General features: G+C 42.2%; 1 protein-coding gene across 3 annotated transcripts; it reads right to left on the reverse strand.

The window, feature by feature from the left end:
* Nucleotides 1–479: 479 nt before the first annotated feature.
* LOC116743478 (ATP-dependent RNA helicase DDX19B) lies at nt 480–23,959 on the reverse strand. Of its 3 annotated transcripts, XM_032611911.1 has the most exons (13): nt 23,556–23,948; nt 21,514–21,684; nt 14,688–14,736; nt 13,716–13,769; nt 12,514–12,649; nt 12,140–12,232; nt 9,869–9,971; nt 9,185–9,299; nt 6,766–6,943; nt 6,157–6,394; nt 5,450–5,612; nt 4,795–4,986; nt 480–4,361 (listed from the first exon to the last, which is right to left on the reverse strand). In XM_032611911.1, exons 2-13 carry the CDS (start codon nt 21,568–21,570, stop codon nt 4,300–4,302), a joined length of 1,440 nt encoding a protein of 479 aa, XP_032467802.1. In that variant the 5' UTR covers nt 21,571–21,684; nt 23,556–23,948; the 3' UTR covers nt 480–4,299. The 3 variants fall into 3 exon arrangements, with proteins under 3 accessions (XP_032467802.1, XP_032467801.1, XP_032467800.1); XM_032611910.1 differs by lacking the exon at nt 21,514–21,684 and having other exon boundaries at nt 23,836–23,959; XM_032611909.1 differs by lacking the exons at nt 13,716–13,769; nt 14,688–14,736; nt 23,556–23,948 and having other exon boundaries at nt 21,514–21,718.
* Between the last annotated feature and the right edge of the window lie 2,239 nt (nt 23,960–26,198).

Genomic DNA, 26,198 nt, shown 5'->3' on the forward strand with positions numbered 1-26,198 from the left:
AAAGGAAGATCTGCCACGCAAGCACCTCTGCCTATGAGGTATGGAGAAAGCAGAGACTATAAGTGTCTCACCTGAGCAGCTGACATCCCGGACAGCGACCACTCTCAGGCTTCACCTAATATTTTTTCTCCACCTACTCCTATTCCCCATTTTACAATTAGGACTACTAAGGAGAAGCCCCTTGCTCTGCTGAATAATAATGCCAGAACAGTTTCTAAGCCAAAGCAGAAGCATCCAACAACAGGGGCTCGAGAAAGAGAGGACAGAAGGTAGGAGTGTGACAAATATCCTCCAAGCAGATCCCCACCTGCCCTCTTAACTTCCCACTAGGTGGATGAAGCTCTTCCGGGAAAGCCCTGTTCCAGACTCAGGATTAGGAAAGAAGGAAAGCAGGGTACTGGAGCCTCCTAGCATCAGCCCTACAGGTTCCCTCACCTCCACTGTGTCATTTTTGGAAGATGCTGCAACCTGAGTCAGACAACAGAATAAAGAACATTTATTCTCAAGCAGAAAAGCAAAGTCAGATAAAACTGCAGGGGGTTCCTAAGAACCTGTTTTCTATGTTCAGGATCAAGAGAAACCTGAAGAGGGCCTCTGAAATTTACAATAGGTTAGGGGTGTTGGTGAAGAAGGGCCAGTCCCTTCTTGCAAAGGTGACAGGCCTGACATCATTCATGAGTCATTCATTCATGACTCAACCCTGATGTCATTTGTTCTTTCCAAACCTTCCCTTTGGATTTCTCCCCAGAATTATTTGTGTATAGTGTGTCTAAATTTTAAGAGCCACAGATTCTTTTTGGAATAACAACAGTAAGCAGGTATAAGTCTACCATTCCTCCTCTGCAGCACCCCTCCAGTCCATTTCTTCTTCTTTTTTTGGCCATGCCACCTGGCATGTGGGATCTTAGTTCCCTGACCAGGGATTGAACCCACGCCCGCTGCAGCAGGAGCGTCAAGTCTTAACCACTGGACTGCCAGGGAATTCCCCATTTCTTCTTTTGTGTTCTCAATACAACCAGTGACATCCTGGCACTTACTGTGTGATGGGACTGATGTAATAATCTTCTAACTGGTTTCTCAGATGCCAGCCTTTTCCAGCTCCAGTATATCCTGTATATCTCTGCTAGACCATTTTTCCCAAAACCCCATTTCATCACTTCCTGTGATCCAAGAATCTATGACAATTCACTACTAAATCCAAATACTGTTCAAATAATCAAATCTCATTTTCTACCTAACAAGACTTTTTTCTGCCCATGTGGCAAGGCTGCTCCCTTCACTACCCTTCCAGTGTACTGCATTAATCCTAGTGAAGTTGCTTTGGTCTTAATAGGGCCTCATCTGCCTAGGCCACTCTTCTTGTCACTTGGAATCCCACTTTTCTCTCATAAGCAAACTCAACCCCTTCATGAAATCTTCTCTAACCTCAGAAATCCTTACCTTCTGAATACCAGACACTGTGAATGAAACAACCTTCACCTTAAATAATAAACAAGATGGGAACAAAAAAGGGAGAAGACATGTTTCCAAGCCCTATTTGTATTCCTTTCCTAGGACTAGAAAATCGAATGTAAGGCCTTTGTAATGCAGGCATCTACCTTCTTTCTGATTAGTTAGCCAGCATACTCTGGTTTACCAGCAGGAAAAACAGGAATGTAAGGAGCCCTCTAGCAACTGAGTAGGGCCCTTGGCCTATGGTGACATCCCAACTGCTTATGTTGAAGCAATGTCAACTCTGAAATGGAATAGTAGTATCAGGTGATGACTAGTCTATGGAATAATACATAAATCTTCACTAATACCAGCAACCAAAACGTGTTTTCTTCTTATACTCAGAAATGATGTCTTAGTAACATGAACATGTCATAATTCAGTTAAACATCAATAAAGAATACATTAATGACTGATTAGTTCTTATGCATACAGCCAATGAACACTCCAAAAAAACAATAAAATCCATTGTTTATGGATAATGAACATATCCAGAATTTTCCACTGGGCCCAAATCTCCTTTTCTCAAGCAAGTTTCTTTTTGTAGGGCACAGTTTATCATTCCATACATAGGAACTTACTAAAATCAGCAGAAGAAACTCTGGGGACTGAAGCTCAAGGGCTCCATACATTTTTACATCACTGATGTCTCAAAATGGCACAAGGTCACAGAAGCAGCTATGGACCATTACGCCCTAGAGGCTAAGCACTGGCAGGAATGAACATGGGCTGCAGTGACACTGGGGGGACTTTCCAGAGCCATCCATACAGTGAGTCTTTCTTACCTTTTAAAAAGACATACTCGTTTGGGAGTTTCTCCCCAGGAAAATACATTTAAACTCAAAACACTGCATAAACTTCATAAACTTCATAAAACCCATCCAGTGAGTTCTTAGGGGTCTAGCCCCAGATAAGGAACTGTTAATCTAGATTTCTACCAGATACCCATTTATTCCTACTATTGAAGAGTCTGAAGCACATCGCTTCCCATTTTCCTGCTTAGACTTAGGGCTACTCAGTAGATAGGTTATACATGTTGTGAGAAGGTGGGATGTACTCAGCCTGCAGCCTCAGGAGTCCACACTCCTTTAATTATTGCCTTTGTTTTAAGTTATTCCAGGGTTGGTCCACAGGACTTTGGGGGGGTTGGAGGGGGCATAAAATTTCTTCCCTTCTTACAAGACTCCCTAGGTGGGTCAGAGTTGGCCAAAAGTACAAACAAGACTCAACACAGTCAAGTGCCCCCAGGGGAATGTGGCAGGACTGACGGTCTGCGGTTCTCTCTGTAGCATCTGTAACGTCAGATTAGGGAAACCACCTGGGAGGCTGACATTGGCCCCTTCCCTTCCCAGGAGACAAATCTGGCCCTAAAACACAGAAATGCCTGCAAGGAAGGTCTGGGATTAGAATAGTTCTCATCACAGAAAATCCCTCTTTCAGGCCTGGTCCTAGATAAAGTGGCCCTTCCGTATCGAAGTCAAAGAGCTGAAGAGGACTCTCAGCTGGGGTTTCATATTGCTCTTGTAACTCAGTTTCATCTCATCTTTGCTCTGTCACTCTGTGGGTACCAACAGCTTTGGCCAGGTATGAGGAAGTGTCCATTACTATTATTTGCTCTGACTGCTCTGCACAAAGATGCCAAGTAAGGGTGGAGCAAAGGCCTTGGCAGTTACTCTTGCCTTGGACAGATGAATGGCTGCAGTCCACCTTGTCCCTTAGTTGCAACTGTTTGTATTCCAAGCACTGTGAACGCAGATATTCAGAATCCCTTTATAATCAAGATGCCTAAATTCTGAAATCATTCCCCAGCTCTGATAAAAAAAACTTGCCTTCTGTGACCTGGAGGCAAAGCAAGGACTTCTGACTACTGCTGATCGCTTCTGGAGCCCTGAGACTGGCCACCAGCAACTTGAAACCACAATTTTCACTGAGGATCCAAACCTCAGAGCACCTTTTATTTGCTTAGGGCTACTAAATGGTCAAGGTGATGTTAGGGATGTAAAGAAGATGCTGCAAGTGCCCACAAGATCAGGTTTTGTGGCAAGCCAGGACCACCACTAATTCTCCATGATGACGTCTCCACAGGACTTGCTCAAGCACAAGCACAGTTATCAGATGTGCATTCTGCACAGATTGCACCCGCTGAGAAGAACAAGTCATGGTCTGCAACACAGACTTGTGTACACCAGAGATCCCAGGTTGGCACTGTGGTCCATGCTTAGCAAATCTTCCTGCTCTGGCCATCAGGACAGCGGGGACCGACAACACTCAGACGAGCTGTCCCAACCCAAATCCAAAGCAGCAGCTCGCAGGTCTCCTCTGCTGTTTCATGCCACACTCCAAACACGATGACTGGCTTACACACCTAGGCTACTCGGTCTCTCTCTGTGTTCCCTCTTCACCTCTACTCTGTCACTTTCACAAGGGCTGGAGGCTGGCCTGAACAATTCTAAGCAGAGAACAGGCCGGGGCTGCCACAAAGGCTCCTGAGCAAGTGATCAGCCACAACATCTAGGTTAGCGTAATGATGTGGGAAAACGCTGGCCAAAAAAAAGACGGAATTTCCAAAAGGTAAATTTCTATGTATTCATGCCTAATCTTCAAAAGTTGTGTAAACAGTTTTTTTCTACCTTCCCCCATCACTTGTACAATTTTTGTCAAGTCCAAACGTAATTTAAAATGAGGTAGGTAGTTTCTCTCTACTCGTGCCTTCATCTTTGTGTTGACTGTTGAGGCCTGTGCAGTGAAAGCACTAGTGTCCCGTGCAGGGGGAGCACCAAGGGTGGCACCAGTGACTGCAGCAGCTTCTCAGTTGGCTATTTTCTCAATCTCGTCCAAGTCATCTGTGTCCAGTCTTTCTATTTTCTTATCTGGGGGAAAGAAAAGAGAATTCAAAGAGAGACAAACATGGGGTTACAGAGACACACACTCAGGGAAGGGACAGCACAGCAGGGAGGGAGGAAACACAGGTCTCTGCTACCTAGGAACGTGCTGTGCCTCTGGCCACAGAGATCCTTCACTGAACCCCAAAGGCTTCCAGTGACTGAGCAAGGGACACAGACAGCACAGCCAGAGCCCCAGGCCCCTCAGCCTGGCCGGGGGGACTGTCATTCAAGTCCCTGAGCCCTGAGCTCTCCAGGTGTGCTCTTTGAGAACTTCCACATTGTAGGGAAGGAGGGGAATGGGACAGAGACAAAGGCCTCTCTCGGGGCCACAGGAAAACCTACCTGTTACCCTCCCCTCCCGCCCTGGACTTGCCCCTGTAAGGTAAGGGCCCAGCAGGGGACACTCCCAGGGACTCACTGAAATGCTCCTGGATTCTGTTCAGGATGTTCATGCTGTGCTTGCTGTCCACCATGTTCACGGCCAAGCCCCTCTTGCCAAAGCGGCCGGTGCGCCCGATCCGGTGCAGGTAGGTCTCGTTGTCCGGGTTCCCATCCTTGTCCACGGGAAGGTCAAAGTTGATGACGACAGACACCTGTTCCACATCGATACCTGCATGAAGGAGAGTTGGACAGGAGTAAGGATGGGAGACAGAAATCACTGTCGTCCACAGTCAGGCCTACACACACCAACCTCAGGTGGAAGGAACAGTCTGGGATGGACCAGCTCTGGGATTCAGACAAAGGGGCAGGTAGCAGAACCCAGAGGGAGAAAACAGAACTGTGGCAGGTGCTGACTAAATTATGAAATCAGCCATCAGGCTCCAGAGAGCTTCTGCTGGATACCAGTATCTGGAGAAGCAGCTAAAGCCTCACTGGGGGCCCCAAGAAGAGCAGGTGCCGTTCTAAGCCACCAAGTCAGGACTCCTGGCTTCTGTGAAAGTTCTCCTCTGCTGAGGGAATACAAACAGGCTCTTCTAGAAAACAGGATCTCCCGCAAACCACCGGAGTGTCCCGCAGACGAGGAGCTCTCCCGCTACCCCGAGCCTGCAGACCAGGACACAATCTCTGCTCACCGCGGGCACACACGTTGGTGGTGACCAGAACCTTCTCTTTGCCCTCTCGGAAGCGCTCAATCACTGCAGCCCTCTGCTCCACCACCATTTCACCACTTAGCAGAGCCACCTGGTGGCCTTCTTTTGAGAGCTCTGCTGCCAGCCAACTAGCTGTTTTGCGGGTCTGGAGTGAAAAGAATTGTTTTAAGGGAAGATACCTGTAAAAAAACAAATGAAGACACCTGCAGAAAAGTGGCTTGTTGCCATTAATATATATGAAGGCTCTACTGAGTTCAGTCAGCAAGTTAGGCTTAAAGTTTCTGAATATTTTTTAGCCATGTGATTTTTTTGGGATAAATTCCTTCAATGATCTTAGTGTTTATCTATAAAGACTAGTTCGAGCCAAAGGTCTTCATTCCTAAATACTCTATATTATTAAAACTTTAAAATTATTTTCCTGGATGTTATTTGGAGGTCTTTTTCCCAAGTTATCTCTAAGAAGTGGGACCAAAGAAGGTTTAGATCTTCAGTCTTCCCCTTACAACTCATTACAACCTGCGAGAATATGTCCTGGGGCAGATGGAGGTGACTCATTTCCTTTCCAGCCACAGGGAAGGAACCTGGTCCCCCAGCACGAAGTGGAGCTGGCTGAGAGGGAGGGCGCAGGGCCACACCCTCCAGTGGAGCTCCTCCCCCTCAGGCCTCCTCCTGCTGCCGCTGCTACTCACATGGCAGAAGATCATGGCTTGAGCAATGGTGATGGCCCCGTAGATATTACACAAAGCCTGGAACTTCTCATCTCTGCTATTGCACAGGACATAATACTGCTTGATGGTGTCCAGCGTCTCCTCCTCGCGCTTCAGTTTGATGATGTTTGGTTCTGGGACCACTTTCTGGGCAAATTTCCAGACAGAGTCTTCGAAGGTGGCAGAGAAAAGCAGCATCTGGCAGTTCCTGGGAAGCATCCTGCAAGGGAAGGCCCAGGTGTTCGACATGACCCCGACCGAGTGTTTCACTGGAAGGAACAGAAGCACAGCCTCCCCAGGCTTGGATGACCTGCGTCCCCAGGAAGGTGGCAAAGCAGGGAGGAGCACTACAGGGAGGAGGGAGGAGCAGACGTGGAGCAGGGACGGCTGGTGGTAGAGTCCCTAAGTCTCCTTCCTCAACCCAGGCTGGGGGTATGGTCAGTGTGACATGGAAATGGCCCACCAAACAAGTGCCTCTGAAAGCTGCAGACTAAAGAACCTGGCAGGGGCAAGAAGAGGAGGGTGAAGTAAAAGGAGATGATGCTGCAGATCAGGAGGCCGAGAAGCTCCTCCTGGCTCATGAGTTCCTACCTCTGGATGCGGATGCTCTGATCTTGGTGGCCCTGAGTAGCTATCATCACGTCAGCCTCATCCAGAACAAACACCTTGATCTTCTTGGGGTCAATGAACTTGAGCTTGGAGCACCAGTCCAGAACGGTCCCAGGGGTGCCAATGACAATGTGCTCACTGATCTTCTGACCTCTTTCCACTGTGGAAACAAGATGTGTTCTGTGGGTACTTCCATGGCAAAGCCAGCTCTACTCTCTGAGCAATTTTAAAGCTACGATGTATTTTAAAGCAATTCTTTTGATGTTTGCATTCATATTTTAAGGAAAGATTAGGATAGCACTACAGTATTTAATGGACATACATACACAAAACAGTAATGCTGAAAAGATTTGGTAAGAGTATAAACAATGAGATGAAAATGGTATTCTTTTACATTCTCTATAATCATCAGTCCTCTCTCAAGGATTTCTTATCTTTATGTCTTCTCTGTCAACATCATTCTCCCTTGCCTGCGTTTGCATTTCTTCACAAGTAGACTTTTTCAAAGCTCTCACTCCAGTATACTCTGCCTCTCAGTTCTCCCAGCATCTATGTCAAATGAGTCAGTTGCCTTTACGTGCCCCTTTCCCAGGTCAGTAAATAAGATTCATTATGAAAGGTTTTGTCTTTTCCAAGAAACAAACTGCCTCTCTTAGAGTGCTTCCCCAGACTAGGCCTGGCACAGCATGGCACATTCTTGGCCCTGTGCAGCCTGAAATTGAGAATTTGGCTCATTTTGGGTTAGATGGTACTTACTGATTCAATTTTTAGTCCTTTAATTACAATATAACCTTAACCAAATACATACAAGCTCCCATAGAAGTCAGAGCCAAGGGACTTCCCTGATGGTGCAGTGGTTAAGACTCCATGCACCCAATGCAGGGGACCCAGGTTCAATCCCTGGTCAGGAAACTATATCCCACATGCATGCCGCAACTAAGAGTTCACATGCCACAACTAAGGATTCCATGTGCCACAACTAAGGAGGCTGTGAGCCGTAACTAAGATCCAGTGCAACCAAATAAATATTTTTTAAAAAGTCACAGAGAAAATTTTGCTTTAACACGAATGTTGAGTCAATTTAAAGCTAACAAATGCTCCTCTTTACTTCAGTTAACAAACCAATTACTGCCCTCCACAAACAAATACTCAGAATCCTCTGTCATTCTAACTCAGATACAAACTGCAATATTTTAGATGTCTTAAGACATCTAATCTAGACTTAGATTTTCCACTAAGTTTTATTGTCGTATTTACTTTTCTCTTCAGAACTGACATAAGAGGACTTCCCTGGTGGCGCAGTGGTTAAGAGTCTTCCTGCAAATGCAGGGGACATGGGTTTGAGCCCTGGTCTGGGAAGATCCCACATGCCACGGAGCAACTAAGCCCGTGCACCACAACTACTGAGCCTGTGCTCTAGAGCCCACGAGCCACAACTACTGAAGCCCCCGTGCCTATAGCCTGTGCTCCGCAACAATAGAAGCCACTGCAATGAGAAGCCCACACACTGCAACAAAGAGTAGCCGCTGCTCGCTGCAACTAGAGAAAGCCTGTGCGCAGCAACAAAGACCCAATGCAGCCAAAAACAAATAAATAAATAAACAAATTTAAAAAAAAAAGAAGTGACTTAAGTTGGCGTTAGGACATGTACAGCAAGTGGACTTCTGCCAGTCATCAAGTCACAGGTTTGTGTTAAAGATCCAGAGGACTCAACCAAGATTCCAACGAATTTATAATTACTTAAATATTGTAGTTTGTTGTAAAACAAGCAAAAGTAGAAAGAATGGATAAAGAAAAAAGAATAATAAAAGCATCTCCCAGGGTTAATTGCCCTGAACATTCTAGAACACTTTTGCTCTTCCAATGAAGAAAAAAATCAGGCTATTTTTTAAGTAATTGGTCTGCTCAAAAAGTCAAATGTAACATAGTGGAGGGAATGTGAGGCGACTATTCTAGACTGAAAGAAAGAGATATAACAACCAAATGCAATGCATATACACTGACTCGGTCTTGGTTCAACAAAAAAGACATAAAGAAACACTTCTGGGACAATTGGGGGAAATGAAATGGACTAGATGTTATTAAAAATGTGTTATTTTCTTGGTTGTGATAAGGGTATTGTGGATATGCTGCAGAATGTTCTTACTATGAAGTGCACACTGAAGTACTTAGGAATAAAAAGCCACAGTGTCTACAATTTACTTTCAAATGATTCAGCAAAAAAAAAAAAAAAAAATACGGACACATATACAGATAAAGCAAATAAGGCAAAATGTTTACTTTTCGAATCTAGGTGGAAGGCACATGTGTTCATTGTATTATTTCAACTGCATACATTTTGAAATTTTTCAAAATAAAAAGTAATTAGCTTAATTAACAAGGATCACATATTCATACTCACATTTATTGCCACGAACAGCATAAGCTAGCTTCAGTTCAGGGTAAAATTTGCCCATCTGCTCAATCACTTTTCCCGTTTGAAGAGCGAGCTCGTAAGTTGGGGAGAGGCACAGACACTGGTAGGGAAAGAATGCAGAGAGAGAATTCTGACAGTCACTTTTAAGCAACAGGGAATTACCATTAGAACTTAATGATTCCTCCAGCTGAGGCTGAAGCAAAGAATATATAAAGTGCCCATCATTTGACTCTTTAAGCTGCAGAGTCATAAGCTGTAATTCTCAGGGGTCAGAACTCTGGCTCGGTAAAGACACTTGAGAACAGCTATTGGCCACTGGAGTACCAAAAGCCCCATGTGAGTAGGGACCTGAAATTCCAATTGGAGATAAGCTTCCTTTTCTCTTACTCAGAAGGTTCTCAGAAGTTCCTAATGGATGATAGTTGTAGATTAAGGAGGTTTTTCTTGCAACTAAAGAAGCCAAGCCTATCAGCAGTATCCTAGGACTGGCAAATCATCAAAAGAGGAACAGGATTTTTGTTATTACTGGAAGATCAACCATGCTGTTTGTGCTCAACTTACGGGGTTCTAGTTTATGTGAAAAGTAATACAAAGCTCAGCTTTTAGTCCATCAAATGGCATTTCCCTTCCAGCTATGAGTTAGAAAACCCAAATTCACCAAGCCCTTACCTGGGGGTATCTGTTTGCAGGTTCTACTTGGCTGAGCATGGCCAACACAAAGGCAGCTGTTTTACCAGTACCAGACTGAGACTGGGCTATTAAGTTCTGTGGGCTGCACAAGAAAACAAACTGTTTAGGAGTATAAATCTCATGTATTCTTTCAGTGAATAAAAATGAAGCATAAAGCTTAATTAAAGAATGAATATTCCAACTTAATTTACAGAAGGAGGCCTTGGATTCTGTAGTAAAATTACATACGCTAGCTTCACAAATAGAAGATTTTATGCTTTTGATTTGAAGTAGTCCTTCCTTAATCTTTTATCTATTCTTGACATAGCAGTGAGTGATTCTTTTAAAATGTGAGTCAGCTCATGTCACTCTTCTGCTCAAAAACCTTCCAATCACTCCAGATTTCATTCACAGCAAAAGTTAAAATTCTTCTAATGCCGTACAAGGTCGCACCTGATGTGGCTCCCCACTAGCTCTCTGTTCTACCACCTCACCACTGCCCTCCCCCTTCCTCACTCCACTCCACCACAATGGCCCTGGGGCTGCTCTGGAAACATGCCAGCCCTGCTCTTGTCTGAGGGCTTCTGCACCGGCTATACAGTGCCTGGTACTACTGTCCCCAGATGATAACATGCCAACTCTCTCCTCTCCTTCAAGTCTTTGCTCAGATATCACCTATTTAATGAGATTCTACCCTAACTACTTGATTTAAAATTGCAACCTACTTTGAAAAGCCTTAAAAAAGATGTACTGGTAGATGGATACATGATAAGGCATAGTAAATAGTCACAGTAAAATGTCACTGAAAGAATCTAGGAGGTGGGTATATATAGGTATTCACTATAAAATCCTTTCAACTTTCCCATAACAAAACGTTGAGAGTAAAACTGCAGTCAGGTCCTTGGTATTCCCAATCCCCCCATCATGCTCTATTTTTCTCCTTAGCACTTATCACCTTTTTAAAAAAGAACTTTATTGAGATATAATTCATATACCATATAATTCATCCATTTAAAGTATACAAGTCAATGCTTTTTGGTATATTACATTAATGATTTTTTTTAATTGTGGTAAATTAGATAATATAAAATTTGCCATTTTTAAGTGTACAATTCAGGGGCATTAATTATATTTACAATCTATCACCTTTTAACAGACTATATATTTGATTTATTTTTAATAAAAATATATCATCTATACTCCAAACTAGAATGTAAGCTCCTTGTGAGCAAGGATTTTGGTCTGCTTTGTTCACTAATGTATCCAAGTGCCTAGAATAGTATCTGTTACAAACCAAGCCCTCAATAAATATGTTAGTGAAGAAAAAGTACTAGAAAATTCTCTCAGATCTCTTCTAACATTGACAATCTAACACTGAGCATCTATGAAAGCATCAAGATCCATAAATACAAGTGGCAAATGTGAAACAATCTAATAAACATTCAATTTATTCATTTTTAAGTATGCTCAAAAGACATTATCCATCTTGAAAAATACATTATGACACAGAACAAAAAAAAACTTTGAGAAAATACAGACCTAAAGTATCTATTTTCAGACAAATAGGGAAAGGGGGATTTAGGATTATATGCAGTACAAATTTAGGTAATCATATGTGATGTAGGGATCAGTTTTTATAAAAAGTTCCTCATGCTCTAGAACCTTGTTGCTCAAAATGTGGTCTGACACCAGCAGCACGAGCAACACTGGGAAGCTTATTAGAAATGGTGAACCTCAGTCCCCACCTCAGACTTACTGAAATCAGAATCTGCATTTTAATAAATTCCTGTGAGATTCAAACACCTGTGAAAGAGTAAGAAGCACTGCACCAGAAAATGACCTTAGCAATTGTACTATTCTGGTCTCCTAGAACCCTGTTTGGTTTTTGTCTTCTACATTTGACACATATATTTTACTTATCCATATAATGAAATCATGGTGTATATAAATGAAATAAATGTATTTACCAACATAGAAATATTATTATGTAATTATCGTATCAAAAAAACATTTAAACATTTTATATGGTTCCTTTAAGAAAAAAGTATACATATGCAAGTTTACACAGAAAAACATCTAGAAGTCTCTACTCCAAATATTAATAGTGTAGGGGAGAGGGAGATTACAAATTATTTCTTTTTTCTTATTTTTCACTGTTTTCTAACTTTTCTAAAATGAGCATGTATTACTAGTATAGATTTTTAAAATAATAAAAGTTAAAAAAAAACATGGGAGGTTAAAAATGGGATAGAGTTGCATTAGGACACGTACGGCTCAGCAAGCATTAAAGGCAATGCGTTCTCCTGTATCTTCGATGGACGGTTGAAGCCCATGGCGTAGACTCCCTGGAGAAGCTGTGGTTTCCTAGAAAAACAGTTAAAGATGAAAGTCACAGTCTCTTTCGTTAAGGAAAGAAGCCACATATCTAGCTAACAGTACTAGAATTGTGAACTGGACACAATGTATGAGTGCAGCTAAAGCTTTTACAAATTACCTAGAAATTTTACTTACTAGCCCAAAGCAGCTAAATTCTTTTATTAAACTTGTGTTAACTAAAAATGTTCTGTAGTGATGAAAAAACACTTGTAACAGGCCTAGGATTTCTATCTAAACACAAAGGGGAGAGACAGAAAGTAGATACTCACAGCCGAAGCTCCTCGAAGGACTTCACTGAGTAGAGCGGGGAGTTTGGATCCCGCTGCAGGACTTCCACTTGGTTGGTGTTATCGACAAGGTTGCTTCTGATCAGCTTGTTGAGTAAGGACTGGGCGGCTCTGTCCTCTGTCAGGAAAAAAAGACTGTGAAGATTTTAAAAAGTCCATGAAATCCAGCGTGATGATCTCATCTGAATTCAGCTGCCATTGGTATTTTAAGCAATAACATGCATTTGTACTGGGGCTCCTAATTCAAGGTATAGCTTAGTTTTGATTTATAAATGCATTTAAAATAGTTTTATTAAAGGGAAAAATTATGATACTCGTATCATCTGTTGGGGCCTCATATTCTTCTCCAGAACTCTATTCCTAACAACTATCCTTTCTTGAGGTTACTGATTTCTCCTATCCAAACCCAAATATTTACTCCCCAATTTACACTCAATATAAATTTAAAATTATGAGCTTAAGGGACTTCCCTGGTGGCGCAGTGGTTAAGCATCCGCCTGCCAATGCAGGGGACACAGGTTCGATCCTTGGTCAGGGAAGATCCCACATGCTGTGGAGCAACTAAGCCCGTGCGCCACAACTACTGAGCCCACGTGCCACAACTACTGAAGCTTGCGTGCCTAGAGCCCATGCTCTGCGACGAGAAGCCACCACAACGAGAAGCCCGCGCACCACAGCGAAGAGTAGCCCCCACTCGCTGCAACTAGAGAAAGCCCACGCACAGCAACAAAGACCCGATGTAGCCAAAAATAAATAAATAAAATAATAAAATAAAATTATGAGCTTAAAAAGCACATCACAACAACGGAAAAAAAACCAAATTAACAAAGTCTGTATCTTGATGTTGGATAAGCTGTTCATTAAATGTGTCAAAATACCAACAAATATATATAATTTTATTAGGAAATGGTGACGCAAGTTAAAATTTCTTTTATAAAGACCAATACAAGATAATCATTCAGGGAATATTTCCTGCTGCTGCTGAAGTTTATCAGTTGTTCAAAGTAAAATTTCTCTAAAATGTAAAGAATTAGAATCCCTTTACCAATGACTATGTTGAACTTTTATTAGCACTGTGACTCCCATTAAAGCCCAGCCAAGTAAGGTGTAAAAATGAAACCTCGTAACATTCCATTCTCTTAGACTGTAGAACTTCATGTATATGTAACTCTAGGCTAAGTTACCTTTCTCTTCTTCATCTGCCTTCTCTGCATTAGCATTGGTCTTGACCACAGCACCTTTATCAGACACAAAGCGGCCGTCATTCAAAATCACATCCCATACCCAACAGCTGAGACAATTCAAATTCTATGAGACACTAGAAATGTAAAGGCCTGGGGAGCAAAAAAATAAATGAGGAAACCAAGCCACAGATAAAAACATTTTATTGTTCCTATATAAACAAAGGTATGAAAACTGTTGCTTATATTTCAGTTCTTTCCAAGTTCTCTCACTTTACCTCAAAAACTAATATTAAAAAAAAAAAAAAAAAAAAAAAACAAACTAATATTAATCCCTCACAGCATCAATATTTCTCTCATGTTACAGAAGGATGGTTACAGCAATGACCAAAACCACCTTGATGCTCAACAGAGGAATATCTATACCTATGCAAATCATATTTCGTCAATATACAAACACCATAGTGCCATTAAGACTCTTTGTATATAAATTGTTGATTAATAGAAACATATATTCAATGTTGTAGTTCTGTAAAAACATACAGAAAAATAATTCAGAGTGAGGTGTTACAATTTCTCCCCTACAATGTTAAATACATCAACAAAAATTCAATGGACATCTTAGGTTTTTGGTAGATACGATTTCAGAATAATTACAATAGGTTAACCCTCAGGTTGTTCATACTTTGTCTATCTCATCTCAAATTGAGGAATATTTTAAAAAATAATCATTGGCAGTATATTTTCATGGTTAGTAATACACTTTATAATTTATAAGCTAATTAGGCATCCTCATGCTTATATGAAGCAGAACAGCAAACAATCCCGTTTGTTGATTCCCAAATCAAATGACTGCCACTATCTGCCGGCGCCCTGTCTGGTACACATATAATTTTTTTCCAGACAGTTGTTATGTTAAAACATTAATACTAAAGGAAATTATTTTTGTTTTCAAACTAGCATTTAGTTACTCACCATTGGCATCTGGTTTGATTTTCTCTTCCTTAAGATGCAAGTTGCTGAACTAAATGGAGAACATGGGGGGGAAAGTGTCAGGAAAATCACTTAAAAGATTTTGCATCAATAGTGCCTCCCCCAGTGAAGCTGGGAAGAAATGAACCACTCTCATGACCTATTCGTTAGGACATATTCATTAGGTTGTTCTGCTGGGCTCCTTTTGTTTACTAAATGTTAGAGTGAGAATAAACAAAATAGCCCACAAAACCAGTGGAAAAAAACTGGTTACACAACAGCTCAAAATCCACACTTCCTAACTACAATCCTTAGAAAGAATTATAATAATTTGTGAGTTTGCTTAATGCCCAGATTACACGGATTCTCTCAATCTCTCAACAGAATACCATTTAAGTTGTCACTCTCATTTTTCAAACAAGAGGAAATTTAGAGACATACTGGAAAATGCAGTCATTCTTCAGAGAACACTGAGGCGGGAAGACTGCAATGAAAAGCATCTGTGGGTGGAAATCAGTCACGCTGCAGGCTATGTTGGAGTAACAGGGCCACAGCACGCCAGTATGCATCCTCACATTCGGGTTGCCTTGTGCTAGATGTCTGGTATTTAAAATTGGGAACAGCCTAGAGCATCATGGCACTATGTAATCAAAATACCCAGCAGGATGAAGTGGGAATAGAAAGGAAGGGATAAAGTAAAGACATATGAAAGAAAGATTTATTAGGACTTTGATCAAACACTGTAAGTTAGGGATATCCTGGAAGGACTTATCTCCCCTATTAGTATGAAAATTTGTCAATTATACCTCAATAAAGCCAAAAAAAAAAAAAAGAAAGAAAAGAACAGAACTTAAAGACAGGGGATATTTTTATTTTTAGTTGACCTTTGGATCTAGCCAAAGCAGGTGCTCTAATCATAAAATATTAAGTGGGGCTTAAGACATCATGTAGAGAAGGGAAAAAGAATGAAAATCACCACCACAATCAAATGGCTATTGCTTAAAGCACCACTTGCACAGGTTTTCTATGTCTTGAGGTTCATTTCTGCTCTTCCTCTAAGTCCAAGAAGGGGGAAAGTGGAGGGAGGAATGAAAAAACTGTTTTAATGTATAGTTAGCTGGGAATGGAGGAACCTCACTTCTATTGATGGAAACTGAAAAGGGAGTTTCTGGTGTCTGTCTACCTCGCTGTTGGGGTGGATGGAGGAGGAAGCAGGGGGCGGGGGAACACACTGGAGAGACTGGCAAGACAGGGAATTGGCAAAAAAAAAAAAAAAAGGAAATCACTATGAAGCAGTAAAAATCCTTCATTAATTCTGAAGGACAGAGAGCACACTAACAGATAATGAATGAGGCAACCTGCACCATGTTATGATATATAGTAGGCGTTCAATATATTCTAGTCTTCACTAAAGCACTCCTCTTCCACATCCTGCCAATGAACATGGTTTAAGCCTAATATTCAAGGCTGTTAAAAACAGAGACAGACAGACTGACTTACTGGCAATATTTACAAGAGCAGGGTTAATAGTACTCACTCCTAGGGTGATAACTGCTACCTAAAATAAATGACAGGGTTGAGGTATAAGTGAGTTAGAAATATCCTTTACTGTAATAATCAGTGATAAAAGGACAACCTATTCTTTTGTTGGTATATTGTTAAAATTGAAGCTAACAGAGTAAATAAACAGTTAAAATAAAATGCAATGTACAGAAAAAGTTGATAGCAACAATGTAAATGAAACCAAGAAATGTTGTTTTGATTACAATGTATCAGAATTCTGGAGAGGTTCCAGCAGATTCTGAAAACATACTCAGCCCTCACTTTGCTGTAAGGATCTCAAAGCCTAAACAGCAAAAGCACCAGGACAGTGAAGTTCACATCACCTACTGCAGTGTCAGTGAACTGAACGCTGAAACTTACGTTGAAAGTCCAGTTAGTTCCGATTCCTTCCTTTGCTCCATTTACTTGGACCAAAAAGGAGAAACCAATTTCTCTTGCAACTTCATTCAAAACTATTTTGCAATCCAAAAAATTAACCAAAAGGCAAAAAAGCCAAAACATCCACCTTATAATATCTACATTTTTTCAAGGCCTTTAGTTAATATTTTAGCTTTTAAGATGTGTTAAAATAATTGGAATCTATACAGTTACACACTGCATTTTATTCAAAAGCTACTTGAGAAAGGATTCTTGAGACAGAAGAAGGAAGATTAAATGGTTATTCAGTTATACTGAATAAGGAATGCCTTAGGCACAATGGTGAAGTAGGAGACTTAAGAGTCTTACTCATTAGAGTTTCCTACTCCCTTTGCCCTTCTCTAAATTGAAATTTCCTAAGGAACAAGAGGAACAAAGAGGAACCACAGGGGAATGAGGAAATAAACATAAATAGGATTTAATATTTTCTTTTCTAAAATGAATAAGAAATGGAGCTTGATGAATATTTAAAACACAGTAACCTTGCACTGCACATGTCAGAGTCACCTACATCACACAATTCCTGTGGAGATCCTCAGTGGGAGTTCCACAAGGCAGAAGGAAAGAGCTGTCTTTACTCATTTGTTCAGTTTTAGAATATTGGGATCTATTATAATTTACCTGTGCATGATTAAGTAAATTCACAAAACTTATCCAGGTTCAACTAATCTGTACAATATGGATAAGTAATTCAAGATTCCTGCAAAGAAAATGAATTACAGATAACAATAACTATAATAATAACAATCACTTATATAGCACTTATTTCAGGCATGTCCATAAATCAGTGAGGTAGGTACTATGATTATCCCCATTTAATAGATGTGGAAATTGAGGAACAGAGAAGTTAAGCAATTTGCCCAAGGTTATAAGTGTTGGGCCCAGAATACAAATCCAAGTCTGTCTGGCTACAAGGTCTTAGGTCTTAACTTTTACACAACAGTGCCTCTCATAGATGATACTAATCTCAAAAAAATAATAATAAACTTAAAGATGATACAATGATGCAGTCACTTTGGAAAACAGTATGGCAGTTCCTCAAAAGTTAAACACAGAGTTACTATATAATCCAGTGATACCACTTTTAGATAGATACCCAAGAGAACTGAAAATGTCCACACAAAAACTTGTACATGATCAAGTACATATGAATGATCACAGCAACATTATTCATAATAGTCAAAAAGCAGAAACAATTCAAATGCCCATCAATGGACATCAATGAATAGATAAATAAAATGTGGTATCTATACAATAGAATATCATTTGGCAATAAAAGTGAATGAAGTACTGATAACGTGTCACCACATGGATGAACCATGAAAACATGCTAAGTGAAAGAAGCCAGCCACCAAAGAGCACATGTTATATGATTCCATTTATAGGGAATGTCCTGAATAGGCATATCTAAGGGGACAGAAAATAGATTAGTGGTTACAAGGGGCTGGGCTGGGAGGTTGAAGAGAAATAGGGGCGACTGCTGACAGGTACAGGTTTCTCTCTGAGGTGATGAAAATGTTTTAAAATTGACTGTGGTAATGTTGATCTAATCTTCCTATTACATAAAAAAATTAACTCAAAATGGATCACAGACATAAATGTGACATTTAAAGCCATAAATCTTCTAGATGAAAATACAGGTGAAAAGCTTTGAGGCCTTGGGTAAGGTATATTTCTTAGAGAGAACACAAAAAGGACTAATCATGAAAAAGTTGACAAATTAGAATTAGCCAAAATTGAAAATGTCTCCTCTTCAAAAAAGTACTGTTAAGAAAATTAAAAGGCAAGCTCCAACCAGGGAGAATATTTATGCAAATGACATATTTGATAAAGGACTTGTATCCAGAATACATAAAGAATTCTCCTAACTCAATAATAAGAAAACAATCAAAATTTTTAACTGGGCAAAAGATTTGAAAAGCCACTTCAAATAAGTTATACAGGTGGCAAATAAGCACATGAAAAGACTCTCAACATCATTAGTCATTAGGGAAATGTAAATTAAAACCTCAGTGACGGGCTCCCCTGGTGGCTCAGTGGTTGAGAGTCTGCCTGCCGATGCAGGGGACACGGCTTCGTGCCCCGGTCCGGGAAGATCCCACGTGCCGCAGAGCGGCTGGGCCCCTGAGCCATGGCCGCTGGGCCTGTGCGTCTGGAGCCTGTGCTCCGCAACGGGAGAGGCCACAACAGTGAGAGACCCGCGTACCACAAAAAAAAACACCAAAAAAACAAAAACAAAACCTCAGTGACATACTATACACCTATTAGAATGGAGGGAAAAAACTGGCCATGCTGTGCTGGTGAGGATGTGGAGCAACTAGACCTCTTAGCCATTGCTGGTGGTATTACAAAATGGTACAGCCACTTTGGAAAACAGTTTGGTTTGTAACTTATAAAGTTAAACGTACACTTAACATATAACCCAGCAAATCTCACTATTAGGTATTTACCCAAGAAAAATGCAAACATAAGTCCATACAAAAACCTGTATCCTAATGTATATAATAGCTTTATTCATAAATGCCAAAAACTAGAAAATACACAAATGTTCATCAACAGAAGACTAAGCAAGCTGTGGTACACCCATGCATGGCATACTACCCAGCAATAAAAAAGAACAAACTACGGATCCACGCAACAACACGGTTGAATCCCAAACGCATTATGTTAAGTGAAAGCCAGATTTTTCAAAAGGCTACATATTATATAATTCCATTTATACCACATTTTGGAAAAGGTGGAACTAAAATGACACAAACAAATCAGCAGCTGCCAGAGATGGGTGGGGAGAAGGAAGTGAATGCAAAAAGTTTGAGGGAACTTTTTGGAGTTGTAGAAACGTTCTATATATTGATTGTGATGGTAGCTACACAACTGTATGTCTCTGTCAAAATTCACAGAACTGTAGCACTAACAAGGGTGAATTTTACTTTATATAAACTATATCACAACAAACTTGACTTAAAAAAATTAAAAGGCAGTCCAAGAGATCCAACATTCAACTGATAAGAGTCTGGAAAGAGGAAATGAAGAAAAACCAAGGGGAAGAAATCAACAATGAAATTTTTCAAGAAAATTTCCCATAACACAAGGACAAGAGTTTTCCAGATTGAAGTTCCCACCCAGTGCCTAGTAAAATGAATGAAAATAGACCCATATCAAGAAACATCATCATGAATTTTCTGAATACTGGAGACAAACAGAAGAGTCTTCAAACTTAGAAAGGGAAAAAGAGGTCACATCGGGAATCAGAATGGTCTCAGACATCTCAACAACAAATACAGAAATCTAGAAGGCAATACAACAATGTCTTTAAAATTTGGCAGAAAAATAATTTCCAACTAATAGTTCTACACCCAGCAATACTATTGTTCAAATGATAGGGCAAAATAAGCTAATTTCGGAAAGGCAGTATCTTAAAAAATTTACTTCCCATACACCTTCAGAAAGCCGATAAATGGCTCCACCAAATCGTGAAAGATGAAGAGAGGGGATACAGAAAGGAAGGGATGCAATACAAGAGAAGAAGAGGAAGTCCCCAGATTGAGGGCAAAGGGAAATTTGCCCTGTTCCCCTCCAGCCCCCGAAATGAACTGGGGCAACTAGTACAGTTATTTTGTTTGTTTGTTTTTTGCGGTACGCGGGCCTCTCACTGTTGTGACCTCTCCTGTTGCGGAGCACACGCTCCGAACGCGCAGGCTCAGCGGCCATGGCTCACGGGCCCAGCCGCTCCGCGGCATGTGGGATCTTCCCGGACCGGGGCACGAACCCATATCCCCTGCATCGCAGGGGAACTCAGAAATGGAATTGACTGATCACTTGATGTGTGGGAACATCCTGAGATAAACTTAGACAATTAGCAAAGAGGCTGGGGTTGAATTGGCGATAAACAAAAAAAACGGCAGTTACAAATTCCAAGGGAAAAGTTGTATAGGAAATAAAGGTATTCCTGAGTTACTAATAATATAAGCACAGAATACTGATCTAACTAAAATCACAATATAATGGAAAGATGGGGAATGGGAAGGTGTGCTTTTGTGGTGGGGAAAGGAGGATGGAGTAAAGTGTCAAAATCAATAAACACCTAAACCGGAAAATTCAACAAGTAGCAAAGCAAGCATGTTATTCAGGGAACAAGGAGGTCAGTATCGTAAATCAAGGTCAAGAGAAATAACAGTTTTCTTTAGGGAGGAAGAAACTGGTGGGAACCACTTTATGAAACTATTTGACTCTTTATCTATGTGCATATGAAACATTTTTATCAGTTATAAAAAATAAGACCAAGTCCTTGTTCTCGAGAAATTAACAGAAATAAGTACCAACAAAGCGGGTTCAAAGCACTATGAGAACTCGAGTGTTTAGGCGGGAAAAATGAATTCCACATAGTAACGTTTAACCCATATCTTGCTTACTGTGTGTCAGGCCCAGAACAAAGTTAAGCGGATCAGGAGAGGATTTACTGACTGCCAAGCCTACAGAGTCAATCATTCATCATCACTGAGCAAGCTGAGGAAGCACACAAATATGAATAAGCCATGGTTCCTGAGCCCAAGCAGCTCAGAATCGGAAGGTGGAAAATGACACCTACATGGGTGATTATTACAATTCAGGGTCCTGACTCCAGGAAGACAGGCGGGCGCCTGGGCTCTTTAGCTATGGGAGCGCTCACCTGCGCTTACGTAATCTGTCGGGGGCTGGCGGGTGGGTAAACAAAGCCAGCTCAGGGTCCAGGCTCCATCCCTACGCGCACCCCATCCCGGCCCAGACCAACCTAGGGAGTGTCTTTTCCCAGGCATCTGATCCCGGCCAAATCGTCCCCCTGACCCTTTTACGGCTGAAGCCAACTCACCGACTCGGCTGCCGCTTCCTGCTCGTCCACCGCCAGGGCCCACGAGTCGGTGGCCATGGTCGCAGGCACGTCTGGGACGCAGGTGCCGGCAAACTAGCCGGCTGGCGCGGCGCGACCCGCGATCTGGATAGACTCCCGCCCCAAAGAGGGGGGAATTCTTTCGCTCAGGCGCTGGGGATCGGAAGCGGCGCGCCGCAGTGACGTCAGAATCCGCGCCGGACCGACCGCCCCTCACCCGCTTTGGACTGGCGCTTTTGTCGCCTTCAGGCCCCCACTTCTTCATTGCTCTTGGTTTCTTATCGAACGTCCAGAACCACAGACTAAGGTAGTATCTTAAAGTGCCTAAGGTCAACCGGCTGTCCAACCAAAGAGCAAAACCATGTTTTGCTCGCCACCGTGCTGGGAGAGATGCCACATTCTCTCTCAGCACGGTAGCATAGAAGATGCTCATATAGATTGAATATACCAATACACAAAACCGTTACGGATAGTGAGCAAGATGAATTTGAAAGAGATTTTTAACTTCGCTTTTCAGGTTGGTAATTTTAAATGTCCAGGTGTTGGATAGGGTGTTGGGAATCAGCCCTCTCAAACACCGTTTGGTTAAAAATTTGTCCCACAGACTATGTGCCAACATCACTTACAGGAATTTGACCTTGAAAAATACTCAGAGTGGGTGCTAGGGAAATGTGTTCCAGGTAGAAAATCAGACAAAAAGCAGGTTTGTGGAACCAAACACAGTTTCTGGGATGATGACAAGAACCAGGGATGAAGTTGATAGGAGGTCCATGAAAAGGGCCGTGCAGAGCAGCTTATGAGCAAATGAGTTCACTCGAGGGATCGCCCCACTCTGGTGTAATATTTAGAGTTAGCCTTGCCTGGCTAGAATCCCAGCTCTCTTATGTAAGGGTTCTGTGACTGGGAGAATTAAAAATATGTGTGTGTGTGTGTGTGTGTGTGTGTGTGTATACATGGCTTTTAGAAGAGGTAAAATAAGGACTAAGTGTGACACTTTCCCTTAACTGGGATCAAACAAGCTTCTCTCTCCTTGCTACTTCACTAGAAAGAAGCTGGGCACTTCCCTGCAACCTGAGTGAGAAATGAATCCCCACTTCTTTCACTTTGCCAGTAATCCACTACAACAAATTAATTTCAAGTTAACAGTGGGGTCTATGGGAAATTTTACTTGTAGGCTATAAGTTAAAATTGTTTGGGAAAGGGTAAAGCAGTTCCTGCAATCCTCTTCTTGCCATGATTCTTTTTCTCCCGCACTCTTTACAGGGTTAATTTGGGGGAGATTTTTTTGGACCCTACAGGTGAGGATGTGCAAGAAGAAAAAGGTAAATATGCATTATGGCAGGCCATGACCTACATCTCCTCATGTGAGAAGCAACCCTGGGAATGTCTTGCCAAATTATATTGATCACAGGGCTAAAAGACGTTAAGGAACTTTTATGTTTAATGAGGTTAAAAATAAGCCATTAAAAGTACAGAACTGTATACAATAGGATCCACTTGTGCAAACAAAACAAACTCACATATATGCTTGTACATACTACAGAAAATGTATAAGATACCCACAAAACTGGTATCGGTGGCTGCTTCTAGTGAGGGGCTCTAGAAGTCTGGGGTGGGAGACTTCCTTTTCATTGTGTACAGCTAATCCTTTGAAAATTTTTCCATGTGCGTGTTTTCCTTTTAAAATTGTATTTCAGACAAACAGGAAAGGGAATACTATAACAGACACCTAGATTCCCACCTCACGGCTTAAGAAATAAAACAATTAAGATTCAAATGAAGCCCCTGCATTGCCATCCCAAGAGACAGAAGCTCTCCTGAATTTTAGTGCTTATCTTTCCCATAAATGCTTTTAGTATGTATAGCTTTTCCTATTTAAAAAGAAAAAAAAACTTAAAAATAAGCCCCAGGATTCTAGACTTTTCTGTGTCCACCCCCAACACCTGCACAATGTGAGACTCCTGGTAAGAAGGAAACTGGTTCCCAAAGTGGGGCGTGGAGAGAGGAATCAAGTATAAGAGCACCTGGATTTGAATTCAGCCTCCTGCATTTACTCCCACGTGACCTTAGGCAGCCCGTCTCCTCTGAAATCCTGGTAAGCACTCATCTCACGGTTCGAGGATTCAACGACATCACAAGGTTAAGGGCCATCGGCCCAGGGCCTGGCCCTTGGCGAAGGCTTGATTAAATAAACGCTGTTATTATTATTCCTGTCCCTCCCTCCCGTCCCAGCCCGGGGTGGGGGCGGGGAAGAACCCTGAACATGTAGAAAAAGGTCTTGTTTCTACCCTCAGAGATACTCACGTCGCCCACAGGCAGGGCGAGCGGAAAGCGCCCTACGGCGCGACCTCGGAACGGGCTAGCAGCCCCAGCCATCGCCCCTCAGCATTGCGGTTACCACCGCCAACGGCCGCTCACAGCCCGAGCCTCATTGGCTGAGGCCTAGAAGCCAGTCCCGCCAGCCAATCAGAGAAGGGGAACGGCAAGCCTGGCGCATGCGCACCAAAGTACCTGGGTGCAAAAGGCTAGGTCTAAGTTTCAAAAGGGGTAGCCTTTGGGTATTGAGCTTTTTTTTCCCCCCTCCCCCAGCCTTGAGTTTTTTAAACCGAGTTGTTTTTTGCTGAATGTCAGGCTCCCGCCTTAGGTTGGAAACTCCGTAAGGACAGAGCAGTGCTCTCCTTAATCTTGATCTCTAGGGTCTAGCATAATAGACACTCACTGGGTGAATAAATAGATGAGGAATGCACATCCCCCCTCCCTGACCCCCAGATCAAACATTTTTATTTTTAATTTATATTTTAATGAATATTTAATTTAATTTTATTTATTTTAATTTTATTTTTTGGCTGCACTGCAAGTGGGATCCCAGTTCGACCAGGGATCGAACCCCTACCCCCCTGCACTGGAAGCGCGGAGACTTAACCATTGGATCACCAGGCAAGTTCCTATTTTAAATTTATTTTTAATCTTTTTTTTTCTTTTTTTTTGGCCAGGCTCTGCAACATATGGGATCTTAGTTCCCTGAACCCGTTCTCCCTTCAGTGGAAGTGCAGTCTTAACCACTGTTCTGCCAAGGAAGTCCCTGTAGATCAAACTTTTTTTTTTTTTTTTTTTTGTGGTACTTGGGCCTCTCACTGTTGTGGCCTCTCCCGTTGCGGAGCGCAGGCTCTGGACGCGCAGGCTCCGGACGCGCAGGCTCAGCGGCCATGGCTCACGGGCCTAGCCGCTCCGCGGCATGTGGGATCTTCCCGGACCGGGGCACGAACCCGTGTCCCCTGCATCGGCAGGCGGACTCTCAACCACTGCGCCACCAGGGAACCCCAGATCAAACTTTTTAATCTTTGCCTCTGAACAAATAGGTGAAGAAGCTCATTCTCTAGTTTAGTCCACTGCTACTCCAAGTGTGATCCCCCAGTAATAGCACAGATAACACGTGGGAGCTTATTAGAAATTCAGAATCTCAGGCTTCGCTCCAGACCTACTAAATTGGGATCTGCATTTTAAGATCCTAGTGAGGCAGTAGATAGATGGGCCCCAGGTTAGACATTTACAACTGGCCTCCCGTTTACGTTTCATGAGACAGAAAAAAGTGGGTCAGGCTGGATACTTACAACTAGCCTCCTGTTTGCATTTCCTGAGACAGGAGATAGGTGGGCTGCAGGTTAGGCATTTACAATCAGTCTCCTGCTCGCTCTGAAATAGAAGCAATGACAGGGACAGGGTGAATAGCCAAGCTTTGTCTCTTGTGGATGCCTTAAGATAACAGTCATGGCAAGAGCAAAGAGGGGCAAAACCTTGTTTCAGTAAAGGACCAAGGGATCTCCGCTTCCCCTTGGAAGGGGCAGGGAGACACTATACATGGGCAGAAAGGCTCCTTGGGGGTCAAAAGTCAGGGGACAACTCCAGGCCATGGTGACTTGCTTCTCCCAGACAGCTGTCGGGATCCATCTTGACTGAGAGGTGCATCCGCACCTAAGGGGAGGGTCCTGAGACAAATTAGCCAGGGGAGAACAAAACAAGATGATTGGCCGGAAGGAAGACAAAGACCCGGAAAACTGCCCCTTTATAAAGAATTTAAGAATTTCCCAAAGGTGCAGCTCTTTCTCTGAGTTCGCCCATGTGTCTTTCTGCATGTACTTTGCTTTTCCAATAAACTTTTTCCTTTTCTCTTTACCTTCTGCCTCCTCGCCTGAATTCATTCTTGACAAGGCAGGCAAGAACTAGGGATCCAAGCCCTAGCCGCTGGCCCCTGTGGTCTAGTGGTTAGGAGTCCCGGTCCGGGAACTAAGATCTTGCTTCCAGCTACCACTCGCTGTTAATTGCTGCAAGCTACTACTTACTGCTGCATGCATCCGAAATCACTAGGTGACTCCTATGGTACTTCATGGTCTGAAAACTCTTCAGTCGCCCCCATTTGACCTAATAGCAAATAGATGAACATTCAAAGTTCATTTTATAGATGATAAAAGTAGCTTAGGTGCCATGGAAGAATTAGACTACATCCTTCCAAAACTAAGTATTTTAGCTGTACTATCTTGAGCCCCTGCTATCTTCCTCATGCCCCCAGGTAAGTTTCAACCAGTATTCTACTGCAGAGCAAGCCATGTGTATAGCACTCACTGTTACCTACAGTCCTAAGCAATTAGCCCAGAATAAGTTAGTAGTTT

Source organism: Phocoena sinus, chromosome 19, assembly GCF_008692025.1.
Source record: "Phocoena sinus isolate mPhoSin1 chromosome 19, mPhoSin1.pri, whole genome shotgun sequence".
In the NCBI taxonomy this organism is placed as follows: domain Eukaryota; kingdom Metazoa; phylum Chordata; class Mammalia; order Artiodactyla; family Phocoenidae; genus Phocoena; species Phocoena sinus.